The sequence below is a fragment of the Pseudophryne corroboree genome, chromosome 7, assembly GCF_028390025.1.
Source record: "Pseudophryne corroboree isolate aPseCor3 chromosome 7, aPseCor3.hap2, whole genome shotgun sequence".
Taxonomy (NCBI): domain Eukaryota; kingdom Metazoa; phylum Chordata; class Amphibia; order Anura; family Myobatrachidae; genus Pseudophryne; species Pseudophryne corroboree.
Window position 1 is genome coordinate 82,477,355 of NC_086450.1, and position 20,388 is coordinate 82,497,742.

At 48.6% G+C, this 20,388-nt stretch overlaps 1 protein-coding gene across 1 annotated transcript in view; it reads right to left on the reverse strand.

Moving 5' to 3' along the window:
- The window catches only part of LOC134943399 (DNA damage-regulated autophagy modulator protein 1-like), a 29,969-nt gene extending 13,740 nt beyond the window's left edge, over nt 1–16,229 (reverse strand). The window contains exons 1-2 of the mRNA XM_063932274.1: nt 16,076–16,229; nt 15,864–15,931 (exon numbers count right to left, since the gene is read on the reverse strand). Coding sequence (XP_063788344.1) covers nt 15,864–15,931; nt 16,076–16,200 — 193 coding nt within the window. The 5' untranslated portion in view covers nt 16,201–16,229. The remainder of the gene's footprint in view (nt 1–15,863; nt 15,932–16,075) is intronic.
- Between the last annotated feature and the right edge of the window lie 4,159 nt (nt 16,230–20,388).

Here is a 20,388-nt window from a genome sequence, read left to right on the forward strand (position 1 = left end):
TGTATCCCTGAGATACCACCTGTAGAACCCAGAGATCCACCTGTGAGCGAACCCACTGGTCGCTGAAGTTCCGGAGACGTGCCCCCACCGCACCTGGCTCCACCTGTCGACTTCCCAGCTGTTGCTGTGGATACGAGGTCCGAGAGACCGTCCCCAAACAATTCCTCACCCTTATAAGGCAAAACCTCCATGTGCCTTTTAGAATTAGCATCACCTGTCCACTGCCGAGTCCATAATACTCTCCTGGCAGAAATGGACATTGCATTAATTCTAGATGCCAGCCGGCAAATGTCCCTCTGTGCATCCCTCATATATAAGACGACGTCTTTAATATGCTCCGTGGTTAGCAAAATAGTATCCCTGTCAAGGGAATCAATGTTATCTGACAGGGTATCAGACCAAGCAGCTGCAGCACTACACATCCATTCTGAAGCAATTGCAGGTCTCAGTATAGTACCTGAGTGTGTATACACAGACTTCAGGATAGCCTCCTGCTTTCTATCAGCAGGCTCCTTTAAGGCGGCCGTGTCCTGAGACGGCAGTGCCACCTTTTTTGATAAGCGTGTGAGCGCCTTGTCCACCCTAGGGGATGTTTCCCAACGTAACCTGTCCGTTGGCGGGAAAGGGTACGCCATTAGTAACCTCTTAGAAATCACTAATTTCTTATCTGGGGAACACCACGCTTCTTCACACAATTCATTTAACTCATCAGATGGGGGAAAAGTCACTGGCTGCTTTTTCTCCCCAAACATAATACCCTTTTTAGTGGTAACCGGGTTAATGTCAGAAATGTGCAACACATTTTTCATAGCCGTAATCATGCATCGGATGGCCCTTGTGGACTGTACATTTGTCTCATCCTCGTCTACACTGGAGTCAGACTCCGTGTCGACATCTATGTCTGCCATCTGAGGTAGCGGGCGTTTTTGAGCCCCTGATGGCCTCTGAGATGCCTGGGCAGGCGCGGGCTGAGATGCCGGCTGTCCCAAAGCTGCGTCATCGAACCTTTTATGCAAGGAGTTGACACTGTCGGTTAATACCTTCCACGTATCCATCCACTCTGGTGTCGGCCCCGCAGGGGGCGACATCACACTTATCGGCACCTGCTCCGCCTCCACGTAAGCGTCCTCCTCAAACATGTCGACACAGCCGTACCGACACACCGCACACACACATGGAATGCTCTGACTGAGGACAGGACCCCACAAAGTCCTTTGGGGAGACAGAGAGGGAGTATGCCAGCACACACCAGAGCGCTATATAACAGAGGGATTTACACTAACAGAAAGTGAATTTTCCCCCAATAGCTGCTTATATCACCTTTTGCGCCTAAATTTATGTGCCCCCCCTCTCTTTTTTACCCTTCTTGTAGTGTATACTGCAGGGGAGAGCCTGGGGAGCGTCCTTCCAGCGGAGCTGTGAAGAAAAAATGGCGCCGGTGTGCTGAGGGAGATAGCCCCGCCCCCTCCGCGGCGGGCTTCTCCCGCTTTTTTACTAATGTGTATGGCGGGGGATTAGGCACATATACAGTTTAAAACTGTATTATGTGCACATTTGCCAAAAAGGTATACATATTGCAGCCCAGGGCGCCCCCCCCCCTCAGCGCCCTGCACCCACCAGTGACCAGAGCGTGTGGTGTGCTGTGGGAGCAATGGCGCACAGCTGCAGTGCTGTGCGCTACCTTATTGAAGACCGGAGTCTTCAGCCGCCGATTTTCTCCTGGTTCTTCCGTCTTCTGGCTCTGCAAGGGCGACGGCGGCGCGGCTCCGGGAATGGACGATCGAGGTCGGGCCCTGTGTTCGATCCCTCTGGAGCTAATGGTGTCCAGTAGCCTTAGAAGCACAAGCTAGCTGCAAGCAGGTAGGTTTGCTTCTCTCCCCTCAGTCCCTCGTAGCAGTGAGTCTGTTGCCAGCAGATCTCACTGAAAATAAAAAACCTAACAAATACTAGAGATGAGCGCCGGAAATTTTTCGGGTTTTGTGTTTTGGTTTTGGGTTCGGTTCCGCGGCCGTGTTTTGGGTTCGACCGCGTTTTGGCAAAACCTCACCAAATTTTTTTTGTCGGATTCGGGTGTGTTTTGGATTCGGGTGGTTTTTTTCAAAAAACCCTAAAAAACAGCTTAAATCATAGAATTTGGGGGTTATTTTGATCCCAAAGTATTATTAACCTCAAAAACCATAATTTCCACTCATTTTCAGTCTATTCTGAATACCTCACACCTCACAATATTATTTTTAGTCCTAAAATTTGCACCGAGGTCGCTGTGTGAGTAAGATAAGTGACCCTAGTGGCCGACACAAACACCGGGCCCATCTAGGAGTGGCACTGCAGTGTCACGCAGGATGTCCCTTCCAAAAAACCCTCCCCAAACAGCACATGACGCAAAGAAAAAAAGAGGCGCAATGAGGTAGCTGTGTGAGTAAGATAAGCGACCCTAGTGGCCGACACAAACACCGGGCCCATCTAGGAGTGGCACTGCAGTGTCACGCAGGATGTCCCTTCCAAAAAACCCTCCCCAAACAGCACATGACGCAAAGAAAAAAAGAGGCGCAATGAGGTAGCTGACTGTGTGAGTAAGATAAGCGACCCTAGTGGCCGACACAAACACCGGGCCCATCTAGGAGTGGCACTGCAGTGTCACGCAGGATGTCCCTTCCAAAAAACCCTCCCCAAACAGCACATGACGCAAAGAAAAAAAGAGGCGCAATGAGGTAGCTGACTGTGTGAGTAAGATAAGCGACCCTAGTGGCCGACACAAACACCAGGCCCATCTAGGAGTGGCACTGCAGTGTCACGCAGGATGGCCCTTCCAAAAAACCCTCCCCAAACAGCACATGATGCAAAGAAAAATAAAAGAAAAAAGAGGTGCAAGATGGAATTATCCTTGGGCCCTCCCACCCACCCTTATGTTGTATAAACAAAACAGGACATGCACACTTTAACCAACCCATCATTTCAGTGACAGGGTCTGCCACACGACTGTGACTGATATGACGGGTTGGTTTGGACCCCCCCAAAAAAAGAAGCAATTAATCTCTCCTTGCACAAACTGGCTCTACAGAGGCAAGATGTCCACCTCATCATCATCCTCTGATATATCACCGTGTACATCCCCCTCCTCACAGATTATCAATTCGTCCCCACTGGAATCCACCATCTCAGCTCCCTGTGTACTTTGTGGAGGCAATTGCTGCTGGTCAATGTCTCCGCGGAGGAATTGATTATAATTAATTTTAATGAACATCATCTTCTCCACATTTTCTGGATGTAACCTCGTACGCCGATTGCTGACAAGGTGAGCGGCGGCACTAAACACTCTTTCGGAGTACACACTTGTGGGAGGGCAACTTAGGTAGAATAAAGCCAGTTTGTGCAAGGGCCTCCAAATTGCCTCTTTTTCCTGCCAGTATAAGTACGGACTGTGTGACGTGCCTACTTGGATGCGGTCACTCATATAATCCTCCACCATTCTTTCAATGTTGAGAGAATCATATGCAGTGACAGTAGACGACATGTCCGTAATCGTTGTCAGGTCCTTCAGTCCGGACCAGATGTCAGCATCAGCAGTCGCTCCAGACTGCCCTGCATCACCGCCAGCGGGTGGGCTCGGAATTCTGAGCCTTTTCCTCGCACCCCCAGTTGCGGGAGAATGTGAAGGAGGAGATGTTGACAGGTCGCGTTCCGCTTGACTTGACAATTTTCTCACCAGCAGGTCTTTCAACCCCAGCAGACTTGTGTCTGCCGGAAAGAGAGATCCAAGGTAGGCTTTAAATCTAGGATCGAGCATGGTGGCCAAAATGTAGTGCTCTGATTTCAACAGATTGACCACCCGTGAATCCTTGTTAAGCGAATTAAGGGCTCCATCCACAAGTCCCACATGCCTAGCGGAATCGCTCCGTGTTAGCTCCTCCTTCAATGTCTCCAGCTTCTTCTGCAAAAGCCTGATGAGGGGAATGACCTGACTCAGGCTGGCAGTGTCTGAACTGACTTCACGTGTGGCAAGTTCAAAGGGCATCAGAACCTTGCACAACGTTGAAATCATTCTCCACTGCGCTTGAGACAGGTGCATTCCACCTCCTATATCGTGCTCAATTGTATAGGCTTGAATGGCCTTTTGCTGCTCCTCCAACCTCTGAAGCATATAGAGGGTTGAATTCCACCTCGTTACCACTTCTTGCTTCAGATGATGGCAGGGCAGGTTCAGTAGTTTTTGGTGGTGCTCCAGTCTTCTGTACGTGGTGCCTGTACGCCGAAAGTGTCCCGCAATTCTTCTGGCCACCGACAGCATCTCTTGCACGCCCCTGTCGTTTTTTTAAAAATTCTGCACCACCAAATTCAAGGTATGTGCAAAACATGGGACGTGCTGGAATTTGCCCATATTTAATGCACACACAATATTGCTGGCGTTGTCCGATGCCACAAATCCACAGGAGAGTCCAATTGGGGTAAGCCATTCCGCGATGATCTTCCTCAGTTGCCGTAAGAGGTTTTCAGCTGTGTGCGTATTCTGGAAACCGGTGATACAAAGCGTAGCCTGCCTAGGAAAGAGTTGGCGTTTGCGAGATGCTGCTACTGGTGCCGCCGCTGCTGTTCTTGCGGCGGGAGTCCATACATCTACCCAGTGGGCTGTCACAGTCATATAGTCCTGACCCTGCCCTGCTCCACTTGTCCACATGTCCGTGGTTAAGTGGACATTGGGTACAGCTGCATTTTTTAGGACACTGGTGACTCTTTTTCTGAGGTCTGTGTACATTTTCGGTATCGCCTGCCTAGAGAAATGGAACCTAGATGGTATTTGGTACCGGGGACACAGTACCTCCAACAAGTCTCTAGTTGGCTCTGCAGTAATGATGGATACCGGAACCACGTTTCTCACCACCCAGGATGCCAAGGCCTCAGTTATCCGCTTTGCAGTAGGATGACTGCTGTGATATTTCATCTTCCTCGCAAAGGACTGTTGGACAGTCAATTGCTTGGTGGAAGTAGTAAAAGTGGTCTTACGACTTCCCCTCTGGGATGACCATCGACTCCCAGCAGCAACAACAGCAGCGCCAGCAGCAGTAGGCGTTACACGCAAGGATGCATCGGAGGAATCCCAGGCAGGAGAGGAATCATCAGAATTGCCAGTGACATGGCCTGCAGGACTATTGGCATTCCTGGGGAAGGAGGAAATTGACACTGAGGGAGTTGGTGGGGTGGTTTGCGTGAGCTTGGTTACAAGAGGAAGGGATTTACTGGTCAGTGGACTGCTTCCGCTGTCGGCCAAAGTTTTTGAACTTGTCACTGACTTATTATGAATGCGCTGCAGGTGACGTATAAGGGAGGATGTTCCGAGGTGGTTAACGTCCTTACCCCTACTTATTACAGCTTGACAAAGGGAACACACAGCTTGACAAATGTTGTCCGCATTTCTGGTGAAATACTTCCACACCGAAGAGCTGATTTTTTTGGTATTTTCACCAGGCATGTCAACGGCCATATTCCTCCCATGGACAACAGGTGTCTCCCCGGGTGCCTGACTTAAACAAACCACCTCACCATCAGAATCCTCCTGGTCAATTTCCTCCCCAGCGCCAGCAACACCCATATCCTCCTCATCCTGGTGTACTTCAACACTGACATCTTCAATCTGACTATCAGGAACTGGACTGCGGGTGCTCCTTCTAGCACTTGCAGGGGGCGTGCAAATGGTGGAAGGCGCATGCTCTTCACGTCCAGTGTTGGGAAGGTCAGGCATCGCAACCGACACAATTGGACTCTCCTTGTGGATTTGGGATTTCGAAGAACGCACAGTTCTTTGCTGTGCTTTTTCCAGCTTGAGTCTTTTCATTTTTCTAGCGAGAGGCTGAGTGCTTCCATCCTCATGTGAAGCTGAACCACTAGCCATGAACATAGGCCAGGGCCTCAGCCGTTCCTTGCCACTCCGTGTGGTAAATGGCATATTGGCAAGTTTACGCTTCTCCTCCGACAATTTTATTTTAGGTTTTGGAGTCCTTTTTTTACTGATATTTGGTGTTTTGGATTTGACATGCTCTGTACTATGACATTGGGCATCGGCCTTGGCAGACGACGTTGCTGGCATTTCATCGTCTCGGCCATGACTAGTGGCAGCAGCTTCAGCACGAGGTGGAAGTGGATCTTGATCTTTCCCTAATTTTGGAACCTCAACATTTTTGTTCTCCATATTTTAATAGGCACAACTAAAAGGCACCTCAGGTAAACAATGGAGATGGATGGATACTAGTATACAATTATGGATGGACTGCCGAGTGCCGACACAGAGGTAGCTACAGCCGTGGACTACCGTACTGTACTGTGTCTGCTGCTAATATAGACTGGTTGATAATGAGATGTAGTATGTATGTATAAAGAAGAAAGAAAAAAAAACCACGGGTAGGTGGTATACAATTATGGACGGACTGCCGAGTACCGACACAGAGGTAGCTACAGCCGTGGACTACCGTACTGTACTGTGTCTGCTGCTAATATAGACTGGATGATAATGAGATGTAGTATGTATAAAGAAGAAAGAAAAAAAAACCACGGGTAGGTGGTATACAATTATGGATGGACTGCCGAGTGCCGACACAGAGGTAGCTACAGCCGTGGACTACCGTACTGTACTGTGTCTGCTGCTAATATAGACTGGTTGATAATGAGATGTAGTATGTATGTATAAAGAAGAAAGAAAAAAAAACCACGGGTAGGTGGTATACAATTATGGACGGACTGCCGAGTGCCGACACAGAGGTAGCTACAGCCGTGGACTACCGTACTGTACTGTGTCTGCTGCTAATATAGACTGGATGATAATGAGATGTAGTATGTATAAAGAAGAAAGAAAATAAAACCACGGGTAGGTGGTATACAATTATGGATGGACTGCCGAGTGCCGACACAGAGGTAGCTACAGCCGTGGACTACCGTACTGTACTGTGTCTGCTGCTAATATAGACTGGTTGATAATGAGATGTAGTATGTATGTATAAAGAAGAAAGAAAAAAAAAACACGGGTAGGTGGAATACAATTATGGATGGACTGCCGAGTGCCGACACAGAGGTAGCTACAGCCGTGGACTACCGTACTGTACTGTGTCTGCTGCTAATATAGACTGGTTGATAATGAGATGTAGTATGTATGTATAAAGAAGAAAGAAAAAAAAACCACGGGTAGGTGGTATACAATTATGGACGGACTGCCGAGTGCCGACACAGAGGTAGCTACAGCCGTGGACTACCGTACTGTACTGTGTCTGCTGCTAATATAGACTGGTTGATAATGAGATGTAGTATGTATGTATAAAGAAGAAAGAAAAAAAAACCACGGGTAGGTGGTATACAATTATGGACGGACTGCCGAGTGCCGACACAGAGGTAGCTACAGCCGTGGACTACCGTACTGTACTGTGTCTGCTGCTAATATAGACTGGATGATAATGAGATGTAGTATGTATAAAGAAGAAAGAAAAAAAAACCACGGGTAGGTGGTATACAATTATGGACGGACTGCCGAGTGCCGACACAGAGGTAGCTACAGCCGTGGACTACCGTACTGTACTGTGTCTGCTGCTAATATAGACTGGTTGATAATGAGTTGTAGTATGTATAAAGTTGAAAGAAAAAAAAAACCACGGGTAGGTGGTATACAATTATGGATGGACTGCCGAGTGCCGACACAGAGGTAGCTACAGCCGTGGACTACCGTACTGTACTGTGTCTGCTGCTAATATAGACTGGATGATAATGAGATGTAGTATGTATAAAGAAGAAAAAAAATAACCACGGGTAGGTGGTATACAATTATGGATGGACTGCCGAGTGCCGACACAGAGGTAGCTACAGCCGTGGACTACCGTACTGTACTGTGTCTGCTGCTAATATAGACTGGATGATAATGAGATGTAGTATGTATAAAGAAGAAAGAAAAAAAAAACCACGGTTAGGTGGTATACAATTATGGATGGACTGCCGAGTGCCGACACAGAGGTAGCTACAGCCGTGAACTACCGTACTGTGTCTGCTGCGACTGGATGATAAATAATGATATAAAAAATATATATATATCACTACTGCAGCCGGACAGGTATATATTATATAATGACGGACCTGCTGGACACTGTCTGTCAGCAGAATGAGTTTTTTATAGAATAAAAAAACACCACACAAGTCACACGACGAGTGTTTAACTTTTTCAGGCAATCACAATATAGTATACTATACTGGTGGTCAGTGTGGTCAGGTCACTGGTCAGTCACACTGGCAGTGGCACTCCTGCAGCAAAAGTGTGCACTGTTTAATTTTAATAATATGTACTCCTGGCTCCTGCTATAACCTATAACTGCTCCCCAGTCTCCCCCACAATTAAGCTGTGTGAGCACAGTCAGATATTATACATAGATGATGCAGCACACTGGGCTGAGCACAGATATGGTATGTGACTGAGTCACTGTGTATCGTTTTTTTCAGGCAGAGAACGGATTATATTAAATAAAACTGCACTGGTGGTAACTGGTCAGTGGTCAGTCACTAGTAAACTCTGCACTCTCTAGTACTCCTAAGATCCAGTAAATCAAGTGTCTCTGTCTCAATCTCACTCTCTCTCTTCTAATCTAAATGGAGAGGACGCCAGCCACGTCCTCTCCCTATCAATCTCAATGCACGTGTGAAAATGGCGGCGACGCGCGGCTCCTTATATAGAATCCGAGTCTCGCGATAGAATCCGAGCCTCGCGAGAATCCGACAGCGTCATGATGACGTTCGGGCGCGCTCGGGTTAACCGAGCAAGGCGGGAAGATCCGAGTCGCTCGGATCCGTGTAAAAAAAGCTGAAGTTCGGGCGGGTTCGGATTCCGTGGAACCGAACCCGCTCATCTCTAACAAATACTTTCTTTTCTAGTAAGATCAGGAGAGCCCACTAGGTGCATCCAGCACAGTTTCCCTAACTGAGGTCTGGAGGAGGGGCATAGAGGGAGGAGCCAGTGCACACCAGATGTAGTACCTAATCTTTCTTTTAAGAGTGCCCAGTCTCCTGCGGAGCCCGTCTATTCCCCATGGTCCTTACGGAGTACCCAGCATCCACTAGGACGTCAGAGAAAATAATAGGCTACTAAATGGGTTCTACAACTTAAATACACATTTCCCCTATGTCACCCCAATATAAACATTACAGATGGAGCACATTTTATTTAATCAGTGTGATGGGTGCCTCTAAGTTGCGAAGAAAACAGCCAATCACAACATAGCTAACCGCGACCACTGAGCAGTAACACTATTCTTTTATATATATATATATATATATATATATATATACTTGTACTTTAACCCCGGCACTCACTGTATCCGCAGCGGGATGTATCTTGCTCCTGTGCCTTCCCCATCCGCAGGTTCCCCTCCGGTGTAGATAAACAGAGAAAAAAAGAGGCGGCACTCGGAGACTTGCAAATTACAGTGTATTCACAGCAAGTGACATCAGATGTCACTTGCTGTGAATACACTGTAATTTGCAAGTCTCCGAGTGCCGCCTCTTTTTTTCTCTGTTTATATATATATATATATATAATAAGAATTTGCTCACCGGTAATTCTATTTCTCGTAGTCCGTAGTGGATGCTGGGTACTCCGTAAGGACCATGGGGAATAGACGGGCTCCACAGGAGACTGGGCACTCTTTAAAGAAAGATTAGGTACTACATCTGGTGTGCACTGGCTCCTCCCTCTATGCCCCTCCTCCAGACCTCAGTTAGGGAAACTGTGCCCGGAAGAGCTGACATTACTAGGAAAGGATTTGGAATCCAGGGTAAGAGTCATACCAGCCACACCAATCACACCGTACAACTTGTGATAACTATGGCCCTCATTCCGAGTTGATCGCTCGCAAGGCGATTTTAGCAGAGTTACACACGCTAAGCCGCCGCCTACTGGGAGTGAATCTTAGCTTCTTAAAATTGCGACCGATGTATTCGCAATATTGCGATTACAAACTACTTAGCAGTTTCAGAGTAGCTTCAGACTTACTCGGCATCTGCGATCAGTTCAGTGCTTGTCGTTCCTGGTTTGACGTCATAAACACACCCAGCGTTCGCCCAGACACTCCTCCGTTTCTCCGGCCACTCCTGCGTTTTTTCCGGAAACGGTAGCGTTTTTAACCACACGCCCCTGAAACGCCGTGTTTCCGCCCAGTAACACCCATTTCCTGTCAATCACATTACGATCGCCGGAGCGAAGAAAAAGCCGTGAGTAAAAATACTATCTTCATTGTTAAATTACTTGGCGCAGTCGCAGTGCGAATATTGCGCATGCGTACTAAGCGGAATTTTACTGCGATGCGATGAAATATACCGAGCGAACGACTCGGAATGAGGGCCAATACCCAGTTAACAGTATGAATAACAGCTGAGCCTCATTCAACAGATGGCTCAGAACAATAACCCTATAGTTAAGCAATAACTATATACAAGTATTGCAGAGATCCGCACTTGGGACGGGCTCCCAGCATCCACTACGGACTACGAGAAATAGAATTACCGGTGAGTAAATTCTTATTTTCTCTGACGTCCTAGTGGATGCTGGGTACTCCGTAAGGACCATGGGGATTATACCAAAGCTCCCAAACGGGCGGGAGAGTGCGGATGACTCTGCAGCACCGAATGAGCAAACTCAAGGTCCTCCTCAGCCAGGGTATCAAACTTGTAGAATTTTGCAAACGTGTTTGATCCCGACCAGGTAGCAGCTCGGCAAAGTTGTAAAGCCGAGACCCCTCGGGCAGCCGCCCAAGAAGAGCCCACCTTCCTCGTGGAATGGGCTATTACTGATTTAGGATGCGGCAGTCCAGCCGCAGAATGAGCCTGCTGAATCGTGCTACAGATCCAGCGAGCAATAGTCTGCTTAGAAGCAGGAGCACCCAGCTTGTTGGGTGCATGCAGGATATACAGCGAGTCAGTTTTTCTGACCCTAGCCGTCCTGGAAACATAGAATTTCAGGGCCCGGACTACGTCCAGCAACTTGGAATCCTCCAAGTCCCGAGTAGCCGCAGGCACCACAATAGGTTGGTTCAAATGAAACGCTGATACCACCTTAGGGAGAAATTGGGGACGAGTCCTCAATTCTGCCCTGTCCATATGGAAGATCAGATAGGGGCTTTTATATGACAAAGCCGCCAATTCTGACACACGCCTAGCCGAAGCTAAGGCCAATAGCCTGACCACTTTCCACGTGAGATATTTTAGCTCCACGGTCTGAAGTGGCTCAAACCAATGTGATTTTAGGAAATCCAACACAACGTTGAGATCCCAAGGTGCCACTGGAGGCACAAAAGGGGGCTGAATATGCAGCACTCCCTTGACAAAAACGTCTGAACTTCAGGCAGTGAAGCCAGTTCTTTTTGAAAGAAAATAGACAGGGCCGAAATCTCGACTTTTATGGATCCCAATTTTAGGCCCATAGTCACTCCTGACTGTAGGAAGTGCAGAAATCGACCCAGCTGAAATTCCTCTGTTGGGGCCTTCATAGCCTCACACCAAGCAACATATTTTCGCCATATGCGGTGATAATGTTTTGCTGTCACATCCTTCCTAGCTTTTATCAGCGTAGGAATGACTTCAACCGGAATGCCCTTTTCCATCAGGATCCGGCGTTCAACCGCCATGCAGTCAAACGCAGCCGCGGTAAGTCTTGGAACAGACAGGGCCCCTGCTGTAGCAGGTCCTGTCGGAGCGGCAGAGGCCAAGGGTCCTCTGAGATCATTTCTTGTAGTTCCGGGTACCAAGTTCTTCTTGGCCAATCCGGAACGATGAGTATAGTTCTTACTCCTCTCTTTCTTATTATCCTCAGTACCTTTGGTATGAGAGGAAGAGGAGGGAACACATAAACCGACTGGTACACCCACGGTGTCATTAGAGCGTCCACAGCTATCGCCTGAGGGTCCCTTGACCTGGCGCTATATCTTTTTAGCTTTTTGTTGAAGCGGGACGCCATCATGTCCACCTGTGGCCTTTCCCAACGATTTACAATCAGCGTGAAGACTTCTGGATGAAGTCCCCACTCTCCCGGGTGGAGGTCGTGCCTGCTGAGGAAGTCTGCTTCCCAGTTGTCCACTCCCGGAATGAACACTGCTGACAGTGCTATCACGTGATTCTCCGCCCATCGAAGAATCCTTGTGGCTTCTGCCATTGCCATCCTGCTTCTTGTGCCGCCCTGTCGGTTTACATGGGCGACCACCGTGATGTTGTCTGACTGAATCAGCACCGGCTGGTTTTGAAGCAGGGGTTTTGCTTGACTTAGGGCATTGTAAATGGCCCTTAGTTCCAGAATATTTATGTGTAGGGAAGTCTCCTGACTCGACCATTGTCCTTGGAAGTTTCTTCCCTGAGTGACTGCCCCCCAACCTCGGAGGCTTGCATCCATGGTCACCAGGACCCAGTCCTGTATGCCGAATCTGCGGCCCTCGAGAAGATGAGCACTCTGCAGCCACCACAGCAGAGACACCCTGGCCCTCGGGGACAGGGTGATCAGCCGATGCATTTTAAGATGCGATCCGGACCACTTGTCTAACAGATCCCACTGAAAGATCCTTGCATGGAACCTGCCGAAGGGAATTGCTTCGTAAGAAGCTACCATCTTTCCCAGGACTCGCGTGCAGTGATGCACCGACACCTGTTTTGGTTTTAGGAGGTCTCTGACCAGAGATGACAACTCCTTGGCCTTCTCCTCCGGGAGAAACACCTTCTTCTGTTCTGTGTCCAGAATCATACCCAAGAACAGCAGACGCGTCGTAGGAACCAGCTGCGACTTTGGGATGTTCAGAATCCAGCCGTGCTGTTGTAGCACTTCCTGAGATAGTGCTACTCCGACCAACAACTGCTCCATGGACCTCGCCTTTATAAGGAGATCGTCCAAGTACGGGATAATTATAACTCCCTTCTTTCGAAGGAGTATCATCATTTCGGCCATTACCTTGGTAAATACCCTCGGTGCCGTGGACAGACCAAACGGCAACGTCTGGAATTGGTAATGGCAGTCCTGTACCACAAATCGGAGGTACTCCTGGTGAGGTGGGTAAATGGGGACATGTAGGTAAGCATCCTTGATGTCCAGTGATACCATATAATCCCCCTCTTCCAGGCTTGCAATAACCGCCCTGAGCGATTCCATTTTGAACTTGAACTTCCTTATATGTGTTCAAGGATTTCAAATTTAGAATGGGTCTCACCGAACCGTCTGGTTTCGGTACCACAAACATTGTGGAATAGTAACCCCGTCCCTGTTGAAGGAGGGGAACTTTGATTATCACCTGCTGGAGGTACAGCTTGTGAATTGCCGCCAGTATTACCTCCCTGTCCTTGGGAGTAGCTGGCAAGGCTGATTTGAGGTAACGGCGAGGGGGAGACGTCTCGAACTCCAGCTTGTATCCCTGAGATACCACTTGTAGAACCCAGAGATCCACCTGTGAGCGAACCCACTGGTCGCTGAAGTTCCAGAGACGGGCCCCCACTGCACCTGGCTCCACCTGTGGAGCCCCAGCGTCATGCGGTGGACTTAGTGGAAGCAGGGGAGGATTTTTGTTCCTGGGAACTGGCTGTCTGGTGCAGCTTTTTCCCTCTACCCCTGCCTCTGGGCAGAAAGGACGCGCCTCTGACCCGCTTGCCTTTCTGAGGCCGAAAGGACTGTACTTGATAATACGGTGCTTTCTTAGGCTGTGAGGGAACCTGAGGTAAAAAAGTCGACTTCCCAGCTGTTGCTGTGGATACGAGGTCCGAGAGACCGTCCCCAAACAATTCCTCACCCATATAAGGCAAAACCTCCATGTGCCTTTTAGAATCAGCATCACCTGTCCACTGCCGAGTCCATAATACTCTCCTGGCAGAAATGGACATTGCATTAATTCTAGATGCCAGCCGGCAAATGTCCCTCTGTGCATCCCTCATATATAAGACTACGTCTTTAATATGCTCTATGGTTAGCAAAATAGTGTCCCTGTCAAGGGAATCAATGTTATCAGACAGGGAATCAGACCATGCTGCTGCAGCACTACACATCCAGGGTGAAGCAATAGCAGGTCTCAGTATAGTACCTGAGTGTGTATACACAGACTTCAGGATAGCCTCCTGCTTTCTATCTGCAGGCTCCTTTAAGGCGGCCGTATCCTGAGACGGCAGTGCCACCTTTTTTGATAAGCGTGTGAGCGCCTTGTCCACCCTAGGGGATGTCTCCCAGCGTAACCTATCCGTTGGCGGGAAAGGGTACGCCATTAGTAACCGCTTAGAAATCACTAGTTTCTTATCTGGGGAACCCCACGCTTCTTCACACAATTCATTTAACTCATCAGATGGGGGAAAAGTCACTGGCTGCTTTTTCTCCCCAAACATAATACCCTTTTTTGTGGTAACCGAGTTAATGTCAGAAATGTGCAACACATTTTTCATTGCCGTAATCATGCATCGGATGGCCCTTGTGGATTGTACATTTGTCTCATCCTCGTCGACATTGGAGTCAGACTCCGTGTCGACATCTGTGTCTGCCATCTGAGGTAGCGGGCGTTTTTGAGCCCCTGATGGCCTCTGAGATGCCTGGGCAGGCGCGGGCTGAGATGCCGGCTGTCCCAAAGCTGCGTCATCGAACCTTTTATGCAAGGAGTTGATACTGTCGGTTAATACCTTCCACATATCCATCCACTCTGGTGTCGGCCCCGCAGGGGGCGACATCACACTTATCAGCACCTGCTCCGCCTCCACGTAAGCGTCCTCATCAAACATGTCGACACAGCCGTACCGACACACCGCACACACACACAGGGAATGCTCTGACTGAGGACAGGACCCCACAAAGTCCTTTGGGGAGACAGAGAGAGAGTATGCCAGCACACACCAGAGCGCTATATAACAGAGGGATTTACACTATACACAAAGTGAATTTTCCCCCAATTGCTGCTTATATCACAATTTGCGCCTAAATTTATGTGCCCCCCCTCTCTTTTTTACCCTTTCCGTCGTGTATACTGCAAGGGAGAGCCTGGGGAGCGTCCTTCCAGCGGAGCTGTGAAGAGAAAATGGCGCTGGCTGTGCTGAGGAAGATAGCCCCGCCCCTTCAGCGGCGGGCTTCTCCCGCTTTTTTAATAATAATTATGGCGGGGGATTAGGCACATATACAGTTTAAAACTGTATTATGTGCATTTTGCCACTTAAGGTATACTAATTGCAGCCCAGGGCGCCCCCCCCCCCCCCCCCCCCCAGCGCCCTGCACCCACCAGTGACCGGAGCGTGTGGTGTGCTGTGGGAGCAATGGCGCACAGCTGCAGTGCTGTGCGCTACCTTATTGAAGACCGGAGTCTTCAGCCGCCGATTTTCTCTGGAATCTTCCGTCTTCTGGCTCTGCAAGGGGGACGGCGGCGCGGCTCCGGGAACGGACGATCGAGGTCGGGCCCTGTGTTCGATCCCTCTGGAGCTAATGGTGTCCAGTAGCCTTAGAAGCACAAGCTAGCTGCAAGCAGGTAGGTTTGCTTCTCTCCCCTAAGTCCCACGTAGCAGAGAGTCTGTTGCCAGCAGATCTCACTGAAAATAAAAAACCTAACAAATACTTTCTTTTTAGTGAACTCAGGAGAGCCCACTAAGTGCATCCAGCTCTGGCCGGGCACAGATTCTAACTGAGGTCTGGAGGAGGGGCATAGAGGGAGGAGCCAGTGCACACCAGATGTAGTACCTAATCTTTCTTTAAAGAGTGCCCAGTCTCCTGCGGAGCCCGTCTATTCCCCATGGTCCTTACGGAGTACCCAGCATCCACTAGGACGTCAGAGAAATATATATATATATATAAAAGAAGAATTTAATAATCAATAAACATATTTCATAAACAATGTATATGAGACACTTACCAAGCGCAGCAGAGACAGAAAACACAACCGTAAATATGATGGACTCCGGATAGTTGGTACCGGTATCACTATAAAAAGAATAAAGATATAACTGAATTAATCTAGCACTGTTACTATCTGATTTTTATATTTCCCCATTACCCAGGTCTTGCCGTGCACCCTGTCTCTGCTATATATCTATATTATCATTATTGTTATTCTCTATAACTTACCTGATATACGGTATAAATTTCTCAATGTGACCACCAATGATGGTCATGGACAAGGTGGTAATGACACCCGCAAATGTCCAAATAACCCACAGGCATGGCAAGAATGCCAAGCCCTGGATCTCCATAATTGCTCACGAAAGGCCTTTTCAGTCTCTTCCGCTCGCTTCCACTACTCTCTATCAGAGAGAAATTGTATTGTCAGCACATACAAAGGCTCACAGCAGTGATGTCACAAAGGCTCAGTGATGTCACAAAGGCTCAGTGATGTCATAGTTTTGCTACAGTAAAGGAATTTGCATATTTAAAGGTGTATGCTCATTTTTACAGTAGTTGTTTTGTTATAACATGTTTATTAAATAAATCTTAATTTGTATTACATGTATTTGCCTTGCACAAAGCCATACCGATGACTGGGAACATAGGGGGAGAGCGATTAAATGTTGGCGAGAGATAAAGTAGAGAGACATAAAGCAGCAATAAATCATCTCCCGTTCATTTAAAAGGCTGTGCTAGAAAAATGACAAAAGCTGATCGGTTGCTACTATATCATTCTCCAATATTTGATAAATCTCTCCCTTAGTTACATACATCACCAGTACACATGTCACAGGTTTGCTAGGTGTTGGTTGATCTGAGATCAATTTTTCTTGAGCAACATTGTGCACCCTAGTGAATACTACATTGCTGATTCGGACAGATAGTGTTTTCTTGAGGTATATTTTTAGCTAAAAAACTTAATACAGACCAAAAATAAGAATTTACTTACCGATAATTCTATTTCTCGTAGTCCGTAGTGGATGCTGGGGACTCCGTCAGGACCATGGGGATTAGCGGCTCCGCAGGAGACAGGGCACAAAAGTAAAAGCTTTAGGATCAGGTGGTGTGCACTGGCTCCTCCCCCTATGACCCTCCTCCAAGCCTCAGTTAGGATACTGTGCCCGGACGAGCGTACACAATAAGGAAGGATTTTGAATCCCGGGTAAGACTCATACCAGCCACACCAATCACACTGTACAACCTGTGATCTGAACCCAGTTAACAGCATGATAACAGCGGAGCCTCTGAAAAGATGGCTCACAACAATAATAACCCGATTTTTGTAACAATAACTATGTACAAGTATTGCAGACAATCCGCACTTGGGATGGGCGCCCAGCATCCACTACGGACTACGAGAAATAGAATTATCGGTAAGTAAATTCTTATTTTCTCTGACGTCCTAAGTGGATGCTGGGGACTCCGTCAGGACCATGGGGATTATACCAAAGCTCCCAAACGGGCGGGAAAGTGCGGATGACTCTGCAGCACCGAGTGAGAGAACTCCAGGTCCTCCTCAGCCAGGGTGTGCCCCTGACCAAGTAGCAGCTCGGCAAAGTTGTAAAGCCGAGACCCCTCGGGCAGCCGCCCAAGATGAGCCCACCTTCCTTGTGGAATGGGCATTTACATATTTTGGCTGTGGCAGGCCTGCCACAGAATGTGCAAGCTGAATTGTACTACACATCCAACTAGCAATCGTCTGCTTAGAAGCAAGAGCACCCAGTTTGTTGGGTGCATACAGGATAACAGCAAGTCAGTTTTCCTGACTCCAGCCGTCCTGGAAACCTATATTTTCAGGGCCCTGACAACATCTAGCAACTTGGAGTCCTCCAAGTCCCTAGTATCCGCAGGTACCACAATAAGCTGGTTCAGGTGAAACGCTGACACCACCTTAGGGAGAAACTGGGGACGAGTCCGCAGCTCTGCCCTGTCCGAATGGACAATCAGATATGGGCTTTTGTGAGACTAAGCCGCCAATTCTGACACTCGCCTGGCCGAGGCCAGGGCCAACATCATGGTCACTTTCCATGTGAGATATTTCAAATCCACAGATTTGAGCGGTTTAAACCAATGTGATTTGAGGAATCCCAGAACTACGTTGAGATCCCACAGTGCCACTGGAGGCACAAAAGGGGGTTGTATATGCAGTACTCGCTTGACAAACTTCTGGACTTCAGGAACTGAAGCCAATTCTTTCTGGAAGAAAATTGACAGGGCCGAAATTTGAACCTTAATGGACCCCAATTATAGGCCCATAGACACTCCTGTTTGCAGGAAATGCAGGAATCGACCGAGTTGAAATTTCTTCGTGGGGCCTTCCTGGCCTCACACCACGCAACATATTTTCGCCACATGTGGTGATAATGTTGTGCGGTCACCTCCTTCCTGGCTTTGACCAGGGTAGGAATGACCTCTTCTGGAATGCCTTTTTCCCTTAGGATCCGGCGTTCAACCGCCATGCCGTCAAACGCAGCCGCGGTAAGTCTTGGAACAGACATGGTACTTGCTGAAGCAAGTCCCTTCTTAGCGGCAGAGGCCATGAGTCCTCTGTGAGCATCTCTTGAAGTTCCGGGTACCAAGTCCTTCTTGGCCAATCCGGAGCCACGAGTATAGTTCTTACTCCTCTACGTCTTATAATTCTCAGTACCTTAGGTATGAGAAGCAGAGGAGGGAACACATACACCGACTGGTACACCCACGGTGTTACCAGAACGTCCACAGCTATTGCCTGAGGGTCTCTTGACCTGGCGCAATACCTGTCCAGTTTTTTGTTCAGGCGGGACGCCATCATGTCCACCTTTGGTCTTTCCCAACGGTTCACAATCATGTGGAAGACTTCCCGATGAAGTCCCCACTCTCCCGGGTGGAGGTCGTGCTGAGGAAGTCTGCTTCCCAGTTGTCCACTCCCGGAATGAACACTGCTGACAGTGCTATCAGATGATTTTCCGCCCAGCGAAGAATCCTTGCAGTTTCTGCCATTGCCCTCCTGCTTCTTGTGCCGCCCTGTCTGTTTACGTGGGCGACTGCCGTGATGTTGTCCCACTGGATCAATACCGGCTGACCTTGAAGCAGAGGTCTTGCTAAGCTTAGAGCATTGTAAATTTCTCTTAGCTCCAGTATATTTATGTGGAGAGAAGTCTCGAGACTTGATCACACTCCCTGGAAATTTTTTCCTTGTGTGACTGCTCCCCAGCCTTTCAGGCTGGCATCCGTGGTCACCAGGACCCAGTCCTGAATGCCGAATCTGTGGCCCTTTAGTAGATGAGCACTCTGCAGCCACCACAGAAGAGACACCCTTGTCCTTGGAGACAGGGTTATCCGCTGATGCATCTGAAGATGCGATCCGGACCATTTTTCCAGCAGATCCCACTGAAAAGTTCTTGCGTGAAATCTGCCGAATGGAATCGCTTCGTAAGAAGCCACCATTTTTCCCAGGACCCTTGTGCAATGATGCACTGACACTTTTCCTGGTTTTAGGAGGTTCCTGACTAGCTCGGATAACTCCCTGGCTTTCTCCTCCGGGAGAAACACCTTTTTCTGGACTGTGTCCAGAATCATCCCTAGGAACAGCAGACGTGTCGTCGGAGACAGCAGCGATTTTGGAATATTTAGAATCCACCCGTGCTGTCGTAGAACTACTTGAGATAGTGCTACTCCGACCTCCAACTGTTCTCTGGACCTTGCCCTTATCAGGAGATCGTCCAAGTAAGGGATAATTAAGACGCCTTTTCTTTGAAGAAGAATCATAATTTCGGCCATTACCTTGGTAAAGACCCGGGGTGCCGTGGACAATCCAAACGGCAGCGTCTGAAACTGATAGTGACAGTTTTGTACCATGAACCTGAGGTACCCTTGGTGAGAAGGGCAAATTGGGACATGGAGGTAAGCATCCTTGATGTCCAGGGACACCATATAGTCCCCTTCTTCCTGGTTCGCTATCACTGCTCTGAGTGACTCCATCTTGATTTGAACCTTTGTATGTAAGTGTTCAAATATTTCAGATTTAGAATAGGTCTCACCGAGCCGTCTGGCTTCAGTACCACAATATAGTGTGGAATAATACCCCTTTCCTTGTTGTAGGAGGGGTACTTTGATTATCACCTGCTGGGAATACAGCTTGTGAATTGTTTCCAATACTGCCTCCCTGTCGGAGGGAGACGTTGGTAAAGCAGACTTCAGGAACCTGCGAGGGGGAGACGTCTCGAATTTCCAATCTGTACCCCTGGGATACTACTTGTAGGATCCAGGGGTCCACTTGCGAGTGAGCCCACTGCGCGCTGAAACTCTTGAGACGACCCCCCACCGCACCTGAGTCCGCTTGTACGGCCCCAGCGTCATGCTGAGGACTTGGCAAAAGCGGTGGAGGGCTTCTGTTCCTGGGAATGGGCTGCCTGCTGCAGTCTTCTTCCCTTTCCTCTATCCCTGGGCAGATATGACTGGCCTTTTGCCTGCTTGCCCTTATGGGGACGAAAGGACTGAGGCTGAAAAGACGGTGT